General features: G+C 41.0%; 1 protein-coding gene across 1 annotated transcript in view; it reads right to left on the minus strand.

Moving 5' to 3' along the window:
• Positions 1-20,198, minus strand: part of Dnaaf11 (dynein axonemal assembly factor 11) — a 107,968-nt gene that overhangs the window by 53,927 nt on the left and 33,843 nt on the right. Inside the window, exons 4-8 of the mRNA XM_042264958.2 lie at positions 17,454-17,626; positions 12,555-12,775; positions 8,354-8,545; positions 5,167-5,244; positions 699-764 (exon numbers count right to left, since the gene is read on the minus strand). Of these exons, the coding sequence (XP_042120892.1) occupies positions 699-764; positions 5,167-5,244; positions 8,354-8,545; positions 12,555-12,775; positions 17,454-17,626 (730 nt within the window). The remainder of the gene's footprint in view (positions 1-698; positions 765-5,166; positions 5,245-8,353; positions 8,546-12,554; positions 12,776-17,453; positions 17,627-20,198) is intronic.

Here is a 20,198-nt window from a genome sequence, read left to right on the forward strand (position 1 = left end):
TAGTCATGCCTGTCCACTGGAGAACCAGCACAACTGAGAACCAGTCATAATGTGGGGAGCTCAGAGCAGAATGTCTCTGTGATCAAGGGCTCTAAGGTGGGATGAGGAGAAGGCTGACCATCCAAGGCTCATTGTTCTGTCACAGCATTTTGTAAACCGAAGAGGGCTGTCAAAGTAAAGTAACAGACCTAGAGCAAAGGGTACTTGAGATATGAGCATCAAAAAATAGCATGGCTCTGAGAATCCGTTCAATTCTGCCTGCATGATTCAAGAGTCCATAGCTATGGGGCTGTGGGGTTATTGGTTCTTCCCTTATCATCTTTGTGCATTTAAGATTACAGTGAGGGATGCAGAGATGGCTCAGTGGTTAAGAGCACTTGTTGATTTTGCAGAGGACCTGGGTTCAGGTCCCAAGCACAGTGGCTCATGACCACCTGTGACTCCAGCTCCAGGGACTCCAGTGCCCTATGTTGTCCTCTGTGGGCACCAAGCATGTACATGGTGTACATACATTCACACAGGCAAACAATCATACACATAAAATAAAAAGAAATCTTTTTTTTTAAATTACATTGAGCACTCTATCTCTTTAAAACAGCAAACCGACTGTCATTTCTGTGTTTCAGAACTCAAAGGGTTGCTACCTAGAAAGAGATCTAATGGGAAGGCCACGGGAATGAGTATATAAAATGCTTTACCTATAGACGGCCAGGTCCAGGATGATCTGGTTGTGTTTCTCATCATCTTTCAAAGAGAAATCAAGTCTATAAAGGACACATGGAGGGAGGTGGCTTTAGTGCACTGTAAAGATAACCCCATCATATAATCAAAAGTAAATGACAACTGGTATATAAAAATCCTCGATGCCAAACTTACTTTGCCAATTAGACAATAAGACATCTATGCTAATTTAAATTTTTTTGAGACATCTAGGAAGCCTATAGACAAATTACTCTTGCTGACTTTGTTGACATGTGAGTTTTTAAAGGGAAATCATATGCAAAGCACTCGCTTTGGTTTGGTGCAGAGATGGAGACACCTGGTGGCTGAAGTGCTCTTTTCCATTTAATTTGAGTTTCCCAGAACTCAACTAGAGCATGGGTGTCCTTCTGGGGGACATAAATGCTGCCTCTGTGTGCTGTGCTTCCAACACCTCGTTCCTCAAGTCCCTGGCAGTCTTCCTTCTTTTTTCTTGCCACATTTTATCATCCTCTTTTATGTTGCTATCCCTTTTGTCCTGGGAAAGGCTGAGACACAGCTAGTAATTTATAACATCTATTTTATAGTTAAAGAATCAGAGGTTCACAGAGGTGGAGATGCTCAGAGAAAAGGCACAGGAGCCTGGATAGGAAAGAGCCAAAGCCCCTGACCCTTCAACTACATCCCCTGGCTGAGTCCTAAGTATAACTTTGACACTGGCAGCATATTCCACAGAATTACTCGGTCAGTTTCATTTTGAGCTTATTAAACCGTAATCAATATAACCCAACAACATTAAACAGTATACACTAAATTGTTTGGAAAATACAAATTAACCTCTAAATTTGGCTATTCGTTTCAGGTCTGCTGTAGCTAAGACACTTGTTACCAACAATCTAACCATACAGGGCTTCTTTAGCACTACACTCCTTACCTCTTGGGAGCCTTCTGTGTGTGGTGGTCCTCTCTACTTACCTGACAATTCTACAGTCAGCTAATTTGAACTCTCTTCCTGTGTAACTTAAAACTAGTTTTAGAGGCTTTTTGTTTTTGTTTTCCTGTGTCGAGGATCACTAGAAAAGTCCCTACAATTTTCCCTTTATCTCTAGTAATAGAACCCCGTGAAGCACATGGCTATGCAGAATAAAGATACCATTTTCTACCCTCCCTTGAGCCAAGGTTAGAACATATGAAGGAATGAGTTGTAGGAACTTCCCTTAAGAAACAACGTCAATGTCCTTTCCTGACTCCTTTATTCAGCTGAGAGTAACAGGTCACAGTAACACATGAATCATGGAGACTACTTTTAAAGATGTTGTAATTGTCTAGGTAAAAGGTAGCATTGGCTTACTCTAAGACAGATGTGAAGGAGCTGATGCATAGTTGGTCTCTGGTGCTATGAAAATAAAAGTATATGGCAATCACTGATAAAAGTCGGGGAGAGGAGAATCAGGAATCAAGGGATCTGGGCTTTAGCACCAAGGGGGAGATAACTGAGATGGAGACAGTGGGAGGTAAGCATGGTGGAGAGGTGAAAGCAGTAAGTAGCGGGGATAGAAAGCATTTATTCTTTTTCAGTCATGTATACCAGCAAACTGATGCCACCAAGCTCACCGAATATTGAAGTTTTGAACCCAGGGCAGAGGCAGGAACTTGTTATGTGTAGTGTGAACGCTGTAGTCAAAGTGACAGGATTTATTTATTTATTTATTTATTTTGGTTTTTCGAGACAGGGTTTATCTGGGTAGATTTGCGCCTTTCCTGGATCTCGCTCTGCAGACCAGGCTGGCCTCGAACTCACAGAGATCCACCTGCCTCTGCCTCCCGAGTGCTGGGATTTATTTTTAATTATTGCCTTATGTTCTGGTCTACAAAGAGAGTTCCAGGACAGCTGGGGCTACACAGAGAAACCCTATCGAGAGAGAGAGAGAGAGAGAGAGAGAGAGAGAGATGGGGGGAGAAGAAACACACAGTAAAATGTCAGAGACTGAGTACTGACAAGTATACTAAGAAATTTGGCTACTGCTTGGGCCAGAGAAGCAGAAGTTGACAGAAATTTGAGAAGGAGAGGTCTTGTTTTTAAGATTAAAGTTAATGAAATCTGCCTTGTGTGCTGGTGCCATTGGTTCAGGGGAGTGCAGAGGAGTGCTGCAGGACAGCCGGAGTTGCTGTGAAGTTAAGCCTTCGATGGTAAGAGATGCTAAATAAGTGAGCCAGCAAGGGGGCTAGGTTTTGACAGCAAGTTCAGCCATCATAGAAGAATAGTGTCTACCACAGGAAACAGAAGACACCTGGTTGATTTTGGTTTTTTTGTTTTTGTTTTTCCAGTGAAGAAACAAGGTCTTTAACTAAGACTATAGGATCATAAGGCCATGCTGGAGATGAGAAAGAAGAAGAGGTGTGACCACTGCCTGCAAGTGACTGAGAGAAATGTTTATCAGGACAGTACAGGGCAAACAGTTGACGTGAGACCTGTGGCCTTGCACCTGCACAAAGATCAGCAGGTAAAGATGGATGCTTTACTCCGTGCACACTGAGCAGGAGGAATTCTCAAGATTAAACAATGCCTGGATTTGTGAGTTGGTGATGATGGACAGGGGGAAAAGAGGGAGCTGAAGATTCTGCTGAGGATGAATTTCTGTGAGGGATATAAAAAACCAAATCAAGAAGAGAACACAGGTGGGGACCATAAGCAAAGCTGGAGAGTGGGCAGATTCCTGTGTGAATGGAGCCTGTGGCTGTGGGAGTGGAGGGAGTCCATGACACTGGGGATGATGCTCAGTGAGTTGATGAGGTTAAGGCTCAACACATGGGCCACTGATGGCAGGAAGTAGAGGAATGAAAGCAGGACCTTGTGGCTGAGCTGAGGGGACAAAAAATATGTCAAAAGGACTGAGGGTGGGGTTGATGAGGCAGAGAAATGGAAACCTAAGTGCTAGGATCTTCCATGAACTGAGAGGGCAGGTGGTGGGGGACTGAGTGGGGTTATATAGAAGACTAAGAAGAAGGGATGAACATTCAACAGGGGCTGGGGGATTTTGGTAAAGGGAGTCAAATAGGCTGCACCTTGCTGTGGGCCATAACTTTACCTGAGGTTAGTGGAGAGAAAGGATTCTGTCAATGGTAGAAACAGAAGCTCTGGTCATAGTCAGTGGACATAGATATACATCGCCTGAGGGAGGGAATGATGCTGGTGATGGATCTGTGAGATCCAGAAAATGCAGGTGGACGGCAGACAAGGACAGGGGGAAAGGAAATTGGGATAGGTATAAGGGGATATAATACTGAGGAGAACAGATGACCTGGTACATGAAGGAGGAGTGGTGGCCAAGGAATGAAGAGACTAGGGGGCAGTAAAGAGTAATTTCCTCAGAGTCTTCTCAAGAGAACTGGCTTTAGGGCAGGTAGGGTAATTAGCGTGGTAGAAAGAATGGTGCTCTGCACAAGAGTATGTAAGGTTCTGAGGGTCTCCCTTCTCCCCATTGAAGCTGAAGATAGAGTATCTTCCCATTAGGCTTTGAGGTTCGGTGAAGGCAGCTTCTGTCACATACACTGCTGTATCAGCAGTACCTAGCCTAGTGTCTGGAGCTGCATTCCTGTCTGCTGGATGAAAAGGGGACATGCCACGTGGCAGACTGGAGACCCAATCATGGAAATCGATACACTAGGACAATGTGTACAAGCTCAATGCATTGGCTTAATAACCATGCGACTTTGGCCATTTTGCTGACCTAGAGATGATATTCTGTGGGCCAAACATGCTTTCAGTGCAGCAAGCAATGCCTGGGATGACTCTAGATCATCTTTGCTGTGGTAATGACATAGCAAATGAAATGATGGCAATAAATGGGTTTTGAGTAATGAAATGAAGCTAATGAGATTTAGCCCATAGGCTTCTTATCTGTATTGTGATTATAAAAGGCACTGTGGGTATGCTCTCTAGTTCTCAGCTTTTAGACAGACATACACACAGGGTAGCTCAGGTATTCTGAGACTTGAGGATTTCCAAGTTTACCTCTCTCCTTGACTAAGGTATTTATAGCAGTCCCTTTCTCTAGCTTTTGAATGCTCTGTAGATGTATTCCAGGGAAAATGTAGACATAAAGGAGATGCCTTGATGTTCTCAGACAGATTGCTTGTGACAGAGTCTCAAAAATTCATAAACACAACAATGATGCAGTGACAGTTTTCAGGCATAAAACTGTATATGGTCCAAGATTTCATGGGATGCATAAATAACTATGATTTCCATATGTCAGGATCATTTTCTAGAAACCAGGAGAATTATGCACTAGAAATAACCAGAGATGTCTGGCTTTTAACCATGCACAAAATGACATTCCTGTTACACTCATAAAATGCATTCACAGTGGTCAACATGCTCTTATCAGAGCAAGCCTGTCACAGAGGCCACAGCAGTGTGTATGCAGTAGTGGACCCTCAGTGTCTCCAGTTGTCCTCACATACTTGGCTTCATTGACATTCAGGACCTTCCCATCTTCAGTGACCAAAGTTCGGGGTGCTTTCACTTTCTTCTTATCTCCACTTAAGATTGAAGGTGATGGAAGAGACCAAGAGGCAGGCATCAGTAGTGGAGGAAGACAAAATGAGTATAAACATTACTAATACATCTTTGTGAAATACTTCAAGAAACTTAATCAGGCATTTGTTACTATACTCACAATTCACTTACAGAGTCGGTCCTCTTAATTCTACACTGCTAGTCAAAAATCAAGCCAAGTTTTACATGGTTATAGCTGTATATCCAAAGCAAAAATGTGACCAAGACAATTTGCCAGGGAATTTGAAGTGGGGAAGTAAATCCCCTTTCATGAAATACTCATGAATATTTAAATGAGTCTGTTTTATGCAGGATTTACCCAGATAACTGTCAATTCTCCACGTGTGTATATGGAACTTCTGCTTTAGATAAAATTACAATTTTTGAAATACAAGCAAAATCTATCCTGTGGAAATAAAATTACTGATGCATAAGGAACGTGAAAGTGACACTTCTCACAGCATCATTTCCAGGGGTGAGTCCAGAAGTGCCAAGAACATCTATCATTGCAGGACTGATTGGCTCCACGGTGCTACATAACATTAAGAAACACCTCACAAATGTTAAAAAATGTGCTTGCTCTTTACACACTGTTGAAGAAAAATGTTGATGGTGTATTTAGCAAGCAAATATACACCATGGAAATTTACTTTTTTGTGTAGAGATGGGATTAAATCAAGGGGCACATACATGCCAGGGAAGTGCTGGACCACGGAGCTAGGCCCCAGAATATTCTTCATCAAACTCAAGCCACAGTAGAGGTTCATTTATACAGATGTTAGTGGAGCTTTACACAGTTACAAGGAGAGAAAAAAGCACATCAACCCAAGTTTGTTCATTCTTACTGTGCTGAATGGCAGCATAGGAGAAAGTGAGTAAAATGGAATATGTGAAGCAAAAAGTTAGCACATGTTTTTCTTTACTGCAAATAATGTTTGAATGGGTAAACAGACACATAGGGATACAAGAAAGGATGATATAACCATAGGTAATCATGAGCCTTGAATTTCTACTGTCTTTTAAATAGAGAGTTTGTGTTAGTCAACTTTATTGTTTTAATATCAAATTCTTTTCCACATTAACTGAGCTTCCTGATCTGGTCAAGTTATTTTAGTGACTTAAGAGAAGGAAGGGATTCAGAAAAACACTGAGATTTGCTCTTACCAGCATGGACAAGAGTTCAGGTAGGGCAAAAGGCTGCCCTGTGTTCTTGTGTTCTCCCAACTAATGAAATTGCTCACGTACTCAGAGAGGCAGGCATACATCTCAGAGACTAAACAGGGTAACTGAGACCTCCATTCAAATCAGCTGTACTCTTTTAAGTATTAGGGAGAAAAAAATTTCCTTCTTGTTCTAGACTTAGTGCAGTATAAATTACTTGCCCCATATATATTACTTACATAATCAATACTTATTCAGGTACATGAGTACATATGTTAAGAATACTGTAAGTTTACAAATATATAGAGTCTATATTTCAAAGGGCTTTTAAGGGCTGGGCAGTGGTGGCACACGACTTTAATCCCAGCACTTGGGAGGCAGAGCCAGGTGGATCTCTGTGAGTCCAAGGCCAGCCTGGTCTACAGAGCAAGATCCAGGACAGGCACCAAAACTACACAAAGAAACCTTCTGTGGGATGGTCTGTATGTCAAATGCTCTGATTGGTCAATAAATAAAACACTGATTGGCCAGTGGCCAGGCAGGAAGTATAGGCAGGACTAACAGAGAGGAGAATTGAGAGAACAGGAAGGTGGGAGCAGACACTGACAGCCACTGCCATGACAAGCAGCATGTGAAGATGCTGGTAAGCCACGAGCTACATAGCAAGGTATAGATTTATAGAAATGGATTAATTTAAGATATAAGAACAGTTAGCAAGAAGCCTGCCATGGCCATACAGTTTGTAAGCAATATAAGTCTCTGTGTTTACTTGGTTGGGTCTGAGCGGCTATGGGACTGGCGGGTGACAAAGATTTGTCCTGACTGTGGGCAAGGCAGGAAAACTCTAGCTACAGAAACCCCATCTCAAAACAACAACAACAAAAAAAACTATCAAAGGGCTTTTAAATCTGTATAGAATCTTCATGTTTAATTGGCTCATCTGCTTTTCTCAAAAAAAAAAATACAGTGGAGTATTAAAACAGGTGATGTGTTCCGCTTAACAGAGGAGAATCAGATGAAAAGTTAGGTACTTGCAAGCATCACTGAGGGCAATAGGGTCAGGACATGAATGCTCATTTTCTGATGCTGCTCTCATGTTCCTCTCAAGGCAATGTGTGCTCTTAAACAAATCACTATATTTTGTACCTCCCTATCTCTCCAAATACTGAAGAGCATTTTGTGGAAGTGGTAGAGAACTGTAGTAGTCTTTCTACTCAGTTTCTTGCTTTTCATTGGCAATCATAGAAAATACTGTTTTTTATTCATCTCGTTGCCATGCAGACAGCTATTTCAGAGCTAATTGATGACATTCTGAAGCTCACACATTCCAAGTATCCCTGTCAGTGATATACTTCACATACTAAACTTCAGCATTGACATGGAGTGGAAAGAAACAGCCTATTTATGAAAAGGTGTAGTTGACAAAAGCATTGCTTATGGATCCTAGAAATTAAGAAGTAGTGAAATTACATCTAAACTCTTCAAAGCAGCATCGCACTGTGAAATGTCCAGGAAAGTTGTACCATGAGAATAAAAAGCTTAATGAAACTAACTCTAATTCCTAATTTTACAAATTAACCAAACAGACTTAAAGAAATTCATTCATCCCACAAAATAATCTTTTCCTTTGAGCCTTAAGTAGTATTTCTAACCTAGGCCATGCTATTTCTAGAAATAGGTGAAGCAGCTAAAAAGAAATAAAACAAAATCGCATCTAAAATGTCATAATCCATGATGTTCTAAATGTGTTTTTATGTTAATGGAACTTAACCAATAAAATTCAACAAAAAAAGCTATATTTGGAAAAGGGAAGATTCATGGGTGATGGTTAATAATGGTGTGGCACAGACAACAGATAAAACATGTACAATCATGAATGTATAGTCCACGAGAGAGTGTTGTCTCATGCAACCACAGGGGAAAATGGAATACCTTAACTTATCTTGGGATTTACGTTGTTTCTCCATGTGTCGAAGAGTCTCCAATCTAGATTCAGGAGTGAACACAGAGGGTTTGTTCCAGAATGCCAAGTCATCTTCACTTTCGTCTGATTTCTTTGTGCTGTGTTCCTCTTCTTGTGTTTCTGGTACCTGGAAATGGTCTTTGTTCTCTATAGAAGATGGGCTGGGCAAAGCAAACAGACCCAGAGCATGTAAGCCCAAGAATAGACATAGGAGTCTCATCTTTAATGCTTCCTCTTAAACGCCTTATGCTTTCCTATGTTAAAACTTCATATCTGTTAATGACAAATATCCCTGGGAATTTACATGTGCTAAGATGGAGGAAATATTTGCCTCAGTACCAAGGCAGACCCTCATTTTCTTTTTTTTTTCTTTTATTTATTTTATTTTACAATACCATTCAGTTCTACATAACAGCCACAGATTTCCTTGTTCTCCCCCTTCCTGCCCCCCTCCCCCTCCCCCAGCCCACCCCCCATTCCCACCACCTCCAGATCAAGGCCACCCCCGAGGACTGAGATTGACCTGATAGACTCAGTCCAGGCAGGTCCAGTCCCCTCCTATCTTTAAAATATCACAGTATCCAGTCCGAGTGTGCATAGACCTAGTTAATATGAGTTGACTGGGGAGCTTCACAAACAGATTTCTGAGCTCTCACCAGAGTTTATTCACAGATGTGGAGTGGGACCCACGGGTCCTTGTGATGTCTTGTAGGAGGTTCTGATGATCAGCTGGGCACGGAGATCACTGAACCTTTGCAATTTCCCCACTTCCAGCCCTATCCCTATCACATCATCCTCTCTCTACACTGCTCCTAGTTATGGCTCTAATAGACAGTGAGATCACTTGACTTCCCAGTTCTTCAATAATGTCTCCCTCTAAATGCTCTTGAGAGACATGCGGGGCTTCTCGTAGTATGTCCTCCACTTTATTTTTCATGGTTCACTTCTGATTATGCTGCTTCATATGGTAGCAGCTCTCTCTTCTCTCTTTTATCCTACTTTGTGTATTGTCTGGGAATTAAATGATCTCTCTGTGCAATTGAATGCGTATTTTATGAACTATTCAGCATTTGTTCAACATGAATTCAAGACATTTACTGAGCCAGAATCCTGGGCAAGATAGACCATGAGACCACTTTCAGGACATGGTTCTGTTCTAGTAGAGAGAAGATGATACTAATAAACAATAAACACTGGCATAGACTCTCTCCCCTCATCAATCCCCAGAATGCACACGCCATTAAAAAAATAGTATTCAATGGAAGCTTATTTGAAGCTATTAGTTCTAGGTATATTAAATAATTTCTCAGTATTCATTAGGTTTGGGGGCTGTTACTGAAAAAGTCTATTTTAATTGATCTACAGGAAGAACACCATTTTTATTAAAAAAAAAAAAATGATGGGGCCAGGCAGTGGTGTCACACGCCTTTAATCCCAGCACTTGGGAGGCAGAGCCATGGGGATCTCTGTGAGTTTGAGGCCAGCCTGTTCTATACAGTGAGATCCAGGACAGTCACCAAAACTACACAGAGAAACCCTGTCTTGGAAACAAAACAAAACAAAACATCGATGGGACAAAATTACTGACATTTAGATAATACAGATAAAACATAGAAAAAAGGTCTGCTTGTTTTTTTTTTTACATGATATAAACTGCAACTAGACATTTCAGTGAATAAAATAATGAAAATAACTGAAAAAAAAAACCATGCTTTGCCCTAGAGCTAAAGTTCTTTCTGGTATAGAAACATCAACCTTTGGGGTATCAGTAACACTCTACAACATCTGGTGAATTGTCACTGGACTAATTAGCTGCATTCTTAGATAACCTTTTCCTATAAAGTGACTAGTTGGCTTACTTTAACCCTTTACAATCTAAACCTTAAAAATGGTTAAAAAAGAGAGACAGCCCCTGCTCCCACTGTTAGGAGTCCCATAAAAGGAACAGGCTACTGTAACATATACACAGAGTGCCTAGGTCAGTCTCATGCAGGCCCCTTGGTTGTTGGTTCAGTCTCTGTGAGCCCCTATGAGCCCAGATTAGGTGACTGCATCAGCCTTCCCATAGTGTACTTGACCCCTCTGGCTCCTACACTCTTTTCTCCTCCTCCTCTGCGGGATTCCTGAATTCTACCAAATGCCTGGCTGTGGGCCTCTGCATCTGCCTCCATCCGTTGCTGGATTACACCTCTCTGATGACAAAATTGAGACAGGCACCAATCCAGTCACAGGAGAAGGCCAGTTCAGGCTACTTATCCACTACTGTGACTCTTTTTACTGGCTTTTGGATTCCTGCTTCGCATCCTGTGTCACCTGGCACAGCCTTAATACATGGGGAGGAGCTTAGTCTTTCTGCAACTTGATATCACATGTTTTGTTGATACTCATAGGAGACCTGCCCTTTCCTGAATGGAGACAAAAGAGGAAGGGATTGGGGGTTGGAGAAAAGGTTTGGGAGAGGGACTGGGAGGGGAGGGGGGAGAGGCTGTGGCTCGGATGTAAAGTAAATAGATGAATAAAAATGGTTTTAAAAAAAACTCTACTTATGAAAAATTAATACTAATATTCTGCTAAATGAACATAGCAATAAATGACTCTTAGTGACATGTTGCCCACAGATGAGCACACTGCTCTCCCAACATCAGAGATGCTTCTTACAGCAGATAGTAATTAATATGGGGACCCACAACTAAGCCTCTCTGTCCAGACAACCGCTTCTCTCTTCCTGGGTATCTTAGTCATTTTTAGAGATACCACAAGAGTTCTCCAACCACATTGCTCCCTGTTGAGGTGGTCAATATTCTTAGTTGATCCTTCTGGGACAACCCCTGAGTCTGACACTGAGAGTTCAGGCCACAGTCTCTTATTATGGCCACTATCCTGGTGGTATCCTGTTAGAACACCTCAAGCCTGGTTCTTCCTAACATCCGTACATTGCCTGTGAGATATTCCCAGGTCACTACCATGGGAAATGCTGGCAGTTCCCCTTTCATGTTCACTACTCACTACCCATCTTTCCTACTCTTCATTTAGCTGAGAGGGAAGATGTTTATCTGCCCTTCTCTGTATCTCGGTGATGTTTTCTCCTACAGTCTTGGGGGAGGTGCTTACTTTTCCTCTCCAACTAAGCCAATGACTCAATAGGTCAGCAAGTACCCTAGCTTACATCACTGACAGAGCTTAAGTACAGATAGACAGATGTCATGTCATGAAGGATATCATGAGAAAGACAAAATGTATCAAAATAAGTTGAAGTACATTAAGATATTTTTTAGACAGATGTCACTATGCAGCCCTGGCTGGCCTGGAACTCACAAAGATTTGCCTGCCTCTGCTTCCCAAATGCTGGTGTTAAAGGAGTGAGCCATCATGCCTAGCTACACTAAAATATATGCCAAGTATATGCAGGCTTCAAGGCAGCAGACACCACTGAGGATGAAGAGGGGAACAGAACAGAAGAATACTCAGCAGGCTTCTAATGTTTTCATGACATTTCATTTTTTTCTAAAAGATTCACTGCAAGCACACAAATGACTATCACTCATTCTGTCTGGGTGGTGTAACAACAGCTTCTTGCTTAATTGTTTATAAAACATTTGTATACATCTGAAATATTTTATAGTTATCATTTTCTCAATTTTAAGAAATAGTTAAAACTTTCGTATATGGAATTGAATCAAGTGACTATACTTGTGATCCACTTAAAATAAACACCATGAAAAAATTCAGATTCATAAAAGATCAATTAGAGGGTTATTAATCATATTTAAAAATGTATTCACTATATAATTCACAAAATAGAATGTTTTATGATGCAATCAGAATTATTCATTTTATAATTGTGTGATTTGCATTTAACTTTCTAAACTATTCCTGCCTTAGAAATCAAAGTACACCTGTTAATTCATCTTTCCTGTACATGTTTAGAGAGATTTCTTTTGGGATAATTTCAGATGCAAATGCAAGTTGCTGTTTGGGAAAAGCAATTTTTCTAAGGGAAGAAATCCTTCTAGAATCATGATCAAGGGATGCGCATGATGCCCTGCCCCCTTACCATGTTATATTATGGAACATAATTGATGCTGTGAACACCTTGCGGGGGCGGGGGGGGGGGGGACAGATACTGCTGCTGTTTTAATGGAGTTAACAAGAAACCAAACCACTACGCACCAAACAGCTTGAGTGTCTGTGTACCAACGCCCGTCAAAGCCTGGGCAGCTTTTTTTCTTGTCTTCTTGTTCTTCCTCGAGTTTCCTCTGAGCCTCCTCTTTCTCTTTGGCTCGTCTAAGGCAGTAAGCTTTCTCCTGCTCTCTGATTAGCTGTTCAACTCCTGGGTAGTTCTGCAATGCCTGGATCCTTTCAGAACGCTCGATTTCTTTGCCATCCAACCACTTAAACAAAAAGCAACAAAGAATACAATTATTCAATTCAGCCAAACAAAGTGATTCGTGCCTGTAATACTAGCACTCAGGTGACTGAGGCAGGAGAACTTCCAGGAGTTCAAGATCAGACTATGCCAACTTGTAAAGGTAGGAAGGAAGGGGAGGGGGAGAAAGGAAAGAAAGAAGGAGGGTGGATGGGAAGGATCAGCCCCAAGTTTATGTTGATGGATATATTTTTAAATTAGAAATAATAATGCCATAGCAACAGAGAATTAAAACAAAGTAATTAATGGTAAATATCAGAAATATTTGTCTAAATCAATGTTCAAGTAATGAGGTTTACAAAGCACCCTCACTGGAAATAAGTAGGTCTTCTGTCAAAATAATTAATGACAAGCTCTCAAAATATTTCTATTAATTTCATAACTGCTCACTATATTAAGAGTGTTGATGCTTAAATCAAGTCACAGCTCCTGTAACAATGGCATTCTGTAAGCCTCTTCATGGAAAGGGCCTCACACAAGGAACCCCAACCCAGATCAGCTCATGTGCAACCCTTGAAGACATTAACAATATGTTCCTTGTTATAGATGGTGTTTATACAATATTTATATTTTTTCCAAATTAAAATATAGACATACAGGGTGAGATGATGGTTCAGTCAATAAATTGCTTGCTGCACAAACATAAGGACTGTGTTCTACCCCGTGGACCCAAGTAAAAATCCATTGTGTTGTGGTGCATACTTGTAATTCCAGAGCAGCTGGGGCTCTGAGGCCAACTGGCCTACCCTAATTGGTGAGTCCCAGGTCCCAGTGAGAGTCCCTGATAAAAATAAACAATGAGTGTATACAAGGTGACTCCTGAGATGGATTAATTCCTGAAGCAATCCTCTGAACTCTATCTATATACACAAACAATCCCAATATGTACGCATGTCCCCCCCATGAACACACAAGTACATACATACATGCCCCACCCCCAAATACACATAAGCAAATCGCAAAAATGAAATGCCAACTAAAATAGAAAATGTCAGAGCTTCGAGTTCAAAGAGATCTATTATTAGCCTAGCCTATTCTATAGAAAGAGGTAGGTAAGGAATTTAGATTGATCCACTTGGTCAACAATGGTTTCCCTTGGTGCCAATGATCCAGTCACTGTGCATGTCACCTCATCTGGTCAATGAGACTTAGATGTGATGTAGTTAATGATCTTGGGTGAACAAGTAGACCCCCATCGAATCACGGAAAGCCTATTAGTAAGAAAATTGGAAGTGCAAGCACAAGCCTCAGAGTTACAGAAGTAGGTGAAGACAGAGGTCTTAAACTTATGAATTCCACAGTTTGACTCCTGGACCCATTTGCCTACTCACAATTGCCTATTTAAGGGTGTCTGAAATACTGATTTCCTTTCAAAACCCCAGCTCCTTTTTAAAGCCATCTTGATCATTTTAAAACAAGTTTAGGTGTGTCTCTCTTCTCATTGTGTGCGAAGAGATAAATCATGTGTCATTAAATTTCATTGTATAAAACAAAAGAAGGAAAAAAAGAAAGGAAGAAAGGAAGGAGAGAGAGATGGGGAGGGGGAGGGAAAGAAAAGAAAAAAAGGAAAGAAAGGAAAAGAAGAAAAGAAAACCCAGGAAGTGGCCATAAGCCGAAAGGTACAGGCGCCCTCTAGAGGTGTCAAACAGCAAGGCACGTGTTTTCCCCTATGACTAATAGTTCTGTCAACACCTAGATTTCTGCCTCTACACCTCCATTTCACATGCCAGACCTCTGATCTTCAGAACCCTAAGGTGAATTTGCTTTGCTTTAAGGCATTAAATTTGTGTTAATCTTCTGAAACAGGAATAGGAATCCTTCACAAAGTGAATTTAATGAAATACAAACTTAATGAAGTGTAAAATGTCCAGTTACTGGGATAAGTCATATTATACATTAAAATGATAATGAAGAGATTAGGAAACATGTTTTCATGAGACTCATACAGCTGCTTTGCATAGTTCAGAGATTTCATTTTAAGCTTCCTGGCAGCCAAGTAAAAGAGAAAAACATTTTTAGTTAGTTGTTTGATTTTCACTCTCTTGAATTTTAAAATATATTAATTTCTGGCTTTCATCTAATATCTGGCTTTAAAATATATCTTTAAAGTGGTGTATCATCATGGAGATCAGGAGAAATGTGACACGAGTGGCCTTCTGTGGAGGCAGAGTGAGTGCAGTCTTCTGAAAGACTTGATCCAGTGGTTTATGTAACTCAGAGAGCAGCAGCAGGTATGTGTATGGCGGACAGTGGGGCCTCAAAGTCAGACATGGAAGAGCAGGGCCGTCCTGTTCCCTTTTCCAGAAGTCTCAGGCCAAACAAACAAGGAGGGGCAATTCTTTGAGCTCCAACTTTGTGTCACTAATACACTTCACGGTCTCCTGTGTGGGCCTGGGACCTCAGAGACATGGTGCACAAAGCACCCTGAACTACTCATGACCATTTTCAGTACATAGTGACATCTCACAACTTTGGCCTGATCACAGGAGACAGACAAGCCCAGTTGTGGAGATCATGTGGTCCCAGTCCCTGATTCCTTCAGGTTAGTGACTCCCAGGCTCAATCTCCAGATTCCACTTCTCACATAAACTGCTTCACACCATTATTTTTCTAGGAAGACCTCATGCAATGATGACCATCTTGCTTATTTGTTAAAATCATTCATCTCTTATTCTAGGCTCAATTATCTGACTCGTTTTCACAGTCTAAGAAATTTTGCATGAGAAGAAAGATGTTCAAGACTCCAGCAGTAAGCAACTTCTCAGCCACAGAGAACACTGAAGATGAAGGAACAAATGCCCTCCAAGAACTAAGCCAATCAAAGTCACAAAACCAAGGCATTCCTGTATTCTTGCTGCAAAAATCTAGAGCCACACATGGACTGAGAACTTTGGACTTATATGAAAACTAATATTCTCCCTTTAATAATTTCAGTTGTATACTTTCCCTAGAATCAATTTTTCCCTAAATAGTCGATCTAAAATTATTCTAAATAATATTAGCTCTAAAATTTTTAGATTTGGGGGAATATAGTGGCAAAATATTAACATATTATGATACATAGTTTGATTTTAACCCCTTAACCATTGTACCTGACTTATAATACCTTCCCCAAAGTGAGTCATGGAAAATCTATGTCCTCTTACCTTTAAGGGATTATAGCAAAATTATCTAGAGCTGGAGAGCTGATTCAATTGGTATAGTGCTTGCCTCATGAGCATAAAGATGTGAATCTGATTCCTAGATTTCACATAAAAATGCCAGGCATGGTGGTAAATGCTCACTCTCACCATTTAGGGAAGCAGATGAAGAAAGATACCTGGCCACCAGCCTGTCTAGCCTAATCAGTGAGCTCTAGACCAGTGAGATACCTTGCCTCAAAAGAGGTGGAGGGTGTTCTTGAGAATGACACTAAAGTTGCACACACACACACACCAAAAAAAAAAAAAAAAAAAAAAGAAATTCTCTCAACTACCTTGTAGTAAAACCCTCCTCATTCAGCAGGCTTCCTGCTCCATACCCATTGAGGAATGAAGGGTGGAGGACCTCAGAAGACTTTATGCCATAAGGGTCTATAAAATCAAAAACAGCATTCAAAAGACTTCCTTGTCACTGACCATACTCAGATAGGACACCAGTGTGCCAAGCTCTCTCCCAGACCTCACCTGTACAGCTCTTTAACTGGAATATCCTTCATAATAAATAAATATAAAGAAGTATCTTTATAGTTATTAATTGATAAATTAATTAATTTATTAATACAGACTGAAAAGGGGATCATGGAAATCCTGATTATAAGTCAGAATTACAAATTCAAAACTACTGGGAATCATGACTGGCACCTAACCCTGGGAGGCAGTCTTGCAGGCTTGGGATGAGATCTAAACACCATCTCCATGTGGTATCAGGAGTGAACTAGATTAAGGACACCCAGCTGCTGAAGAAATGACCTGTGGTTTGATGTGTATTTAGAAACCCTGGTACATTTGGTGCCAGAAATCTCCTATTGTTCTGATGGGAGAACATAGGGGAGAAAGGAAAGCAACTGCTCTTGCTGGACACACAGAACACAACAGCAGTCCTCAGCTGAGTGACCTGAAGCATCACGCAAAGGTTTGTTAGATATGTCAATCTCATGCCCCATGTCATTCAAACCCAACTCAGAGCATGGGGCATGGAAAGCTGTTCACTTTGGTTTGACTGATTGCCGCTATTTCAGGCAGGTCTCGCTGTGCATCCCTGGCTGGCTTCGAACTCACGGTGTAGACCAGGTTGGCCTTGAACCTGCTCTAGTCCTTCTACTTCTCCTCTGCCTTTCACATGCTGGGATTGCAGTGGTGATGTATTAGGAGTGATAAAGGGTGTACTTCAAAGGATGACTCAAACTGGTCAACAAATGGCTACGTTCTGTTTTGATGAGACAGTGGATAAATATGTGACTTATCTTTTCAAGATCTGGTAACATTTCAAAAACAATGGCAAAGAATGCAATTTTATTCTCTAGAATATTCCCATCTCTGAAGTAACAAATTTCCCCTAACAATTCCACAAAGAAACAAGGAATCTTCTCATCTTTCTCTGCATTTCCTGCTTTCTTTTTTGTCTCTCCCCTTTCTCCCCCCCTCCCTTGTCTCTAAGCATACCTTTAGCTGTTGTAAGGTCACCACCACATACTGCCTGTAGCCATCAAAGTCAGCACATGGGTTACCCATGAGGAAGAGCTCCTTTAGATGGATGTTGTGCTTCAGGGTTTTAACGCTGCTCAGCTCACCAATGAAATTTACAGTCAGGTCAAGTTTGGTCAGCCACTCACATCCTGTTGAGGTAAGAAGAAAGAGAAAAGAAAAAATGGCTGCAGTAATAAATTTGTGTAATAGCAAATATTAGATGGAGGAGTTGTGATATTGTGTTGTTGTTTTTGTCTCTTTTTTGGAGGGGCCCACCACCCAGCTCCCAAATAAATTTACACATAGCAGCTTATTCTTATTTATGAATGTCTGGCCTTAGCTTGGCTTAGTTTTTTGCTAGCTTTTCTTAATGTATCCTGTCTACCTTTTGCCTCTAGGCTTTTCCTGTTCTTACTTCTGTAAATCTTATTCTTACTCTGTGGCTTGCTGTGTAGCTGGGTGGCTGGCCCCTAGTGTCCTCCTCCTTCTCTGGCTACTCGATCCTCTCCTCCCAGATTTCTCCCTCTATATATACTCTCTGCCTGTCAGCCCTGCCTATCCTTTCTCCTGCCTTGCTATTGGCCATTTAGCTCTTAATTAGACCATCAGGTGTTTTACAAAGGCACAGTAACACAGCTTCACAGAGTTAAACAAATGCAGCATAAACAAAAGTAACACATCTTAAAATAATATTCTACTACAATATTATTAATCTTCTGATTATTTGCATTGCTTACCAATGAATGGTTTTTCAGAAACCCCAACTCAAATTCATAGTCTTATCTCACTTTTCTATCTACAGTTCTGATTTTCAACCCTTTTGGTCCTTCCAGCCTGGGTAAGAACCATTTCCATCTCATATTTGTAAGACTCAGGCTGATAAAGGTTTGGATTTGGTCATTTATCTGAAACAGAGAAAGCAATATATCTACAGCTCCTAGGATAGGCATCATACAGGCATGGTGCCTGGAAGCTGTCTTCTTAACCATTTTACTAGGAGCTTAGGACATTTTACCAAGGATGGTAAATGATGGGAAGTGCCTCCCAAAGAAAAGTCATCTCCTAAAAGTAATGTATCAGAATTAAAATTTGCAGAGTCACCCAGAAGAGTCACTGGTTCTAAGGCCACCAAGAACTGAAATATCAGGACAAGTGAAGAAATAAAGTTTGTTTTGATGCCCTCTTTAAAAAAAGAAATAGAAGAAGGCCAGAATGTCAAGGGCTACACAGAGAAATTCTGTCTTGAAAAAAATTAGAAAAAAGGCTGGGGGACTGGGTGGTAGTGGAAAACACCTTTAATCCCAGCATTCAGTAGGCAAAAGCAGGCCAATCTCTGAGTTCCAAACACCCCCCACACAAAAAAAAAATAGGAAAAGAATAAGAAACTATAAGCACAGTTATATAGTAAGTTTGATTTATCCATTATTTGTTTTACAAATGGCCAGATGCTCTGATAACTTGAATCATCCTTGATATTATGACCTTGGGTAAGTTACAAGCCTTAGCCTCCTTCTCTATAGAATTGCAGTGATGTGCTCAGTATTGTTTATTGACAGGACTGGAGAGGTGAGATGATTCAAGTAAAGTGCGAAGTACAGTACCTGACCCCAGAGAATTTCCATACACACTATGATACAAGAGCACAGTAGGCACTCCTTAGATGTGCCTACAGGGAAAGAAGGAGGCACATAGCTTTCTTCTAAACTGTCCATAGTTGTTGCTGAACTCAGAGAAGGCTGACCTGATTTCCACGGTAGCCTCTGGAAGCTTAGATCAGTAAAGGCTGTCTTCCTTGTGACTGAATTATGTTGTGGGAATGGAGTGGCAAACTCTGCAGCCTTCAATATCTAAAGACTAAATCCTAGTTGCTGTGGGACGGTCTATATGTCAAATTGCTCTGATTGGTCAATAAATAAAACACTGGTTGGCCAGTGGCCAGGCAGGAAGTAGGTGGGACAAGGAGAGAGGAGAATTGTGGGAAGCGGAAGGCTGAGGTGGAGAGACACTGCAGCCGCCGCCATGACCAGCAGCATGTGAAGACGCCGGTAAGCCACCAGCCACGTGGCAAGGCATAGATTTATGGAAATGGATTAATTTAAGATAAAAGAATAGTTAGCAAGAAGCCTGTCACGGCCATACAGTTTGTAAGCAATATAAGTCTCTGTGTTTACTTGGTTGGGTCTGAGCAGCTGTGGGACTGGCGGGTGACAAAGATTTGTCCTGACTGTGGGCAAGGCAGGAAAACTCTAGCTACACCTAGTAGTAGCCAGTGCATCCTGATCCTGTGTTATTAAGTAAATCTTGTATTAAGCCACTTGACTAAAGGTGTTTATCAGCTGTAGTAGTTCCCTGATAGAATTTTTTGGGGTTGCTAATGTCTACTATCATATCAACTGAGAATGATGACACATTGACTTCTTCCTTTCTGATTTGTATCCCCTTAATCTCCTTTATTTGTTATTGCTTTAGCTAGAGCTTCAAGTACCATATTGAATAGATATGAATAGAATGGACAGCCTTGTCTTGTTCCTGATTTTAGTGGAATTGGTTTGAGTGTCTCTCCATGTAATTTGATGTTGGCTATCAGCTTGCTATATAATTGCTTTTACTGTGGTTAGGTATGTCCCTTGTATCCCTGATCTCTCCAAGACTTTTATCATGAAGGGTGTTGGATTTTGTCAAAAACTTTTTCAGTATCTAATGATTTGTTCATATTTTTTT

Source organism: Peromyscus maniculatus, chromosome 20 (genome assembly GCF_049852395.1).
Source record: "Peromyscus maniculatus bairdii isolate BWxNUB_F1_BW_parent chromosome 20, HU_Pman_BW_mat_3.1, whole genome shotgun sequence".
Lineage (NCBI taxonomy): Eukaryota > Metazoa > Chordata > Mammalia > Rodentia > Cricetidae > Peromyscus > Peromyscus maniculatus.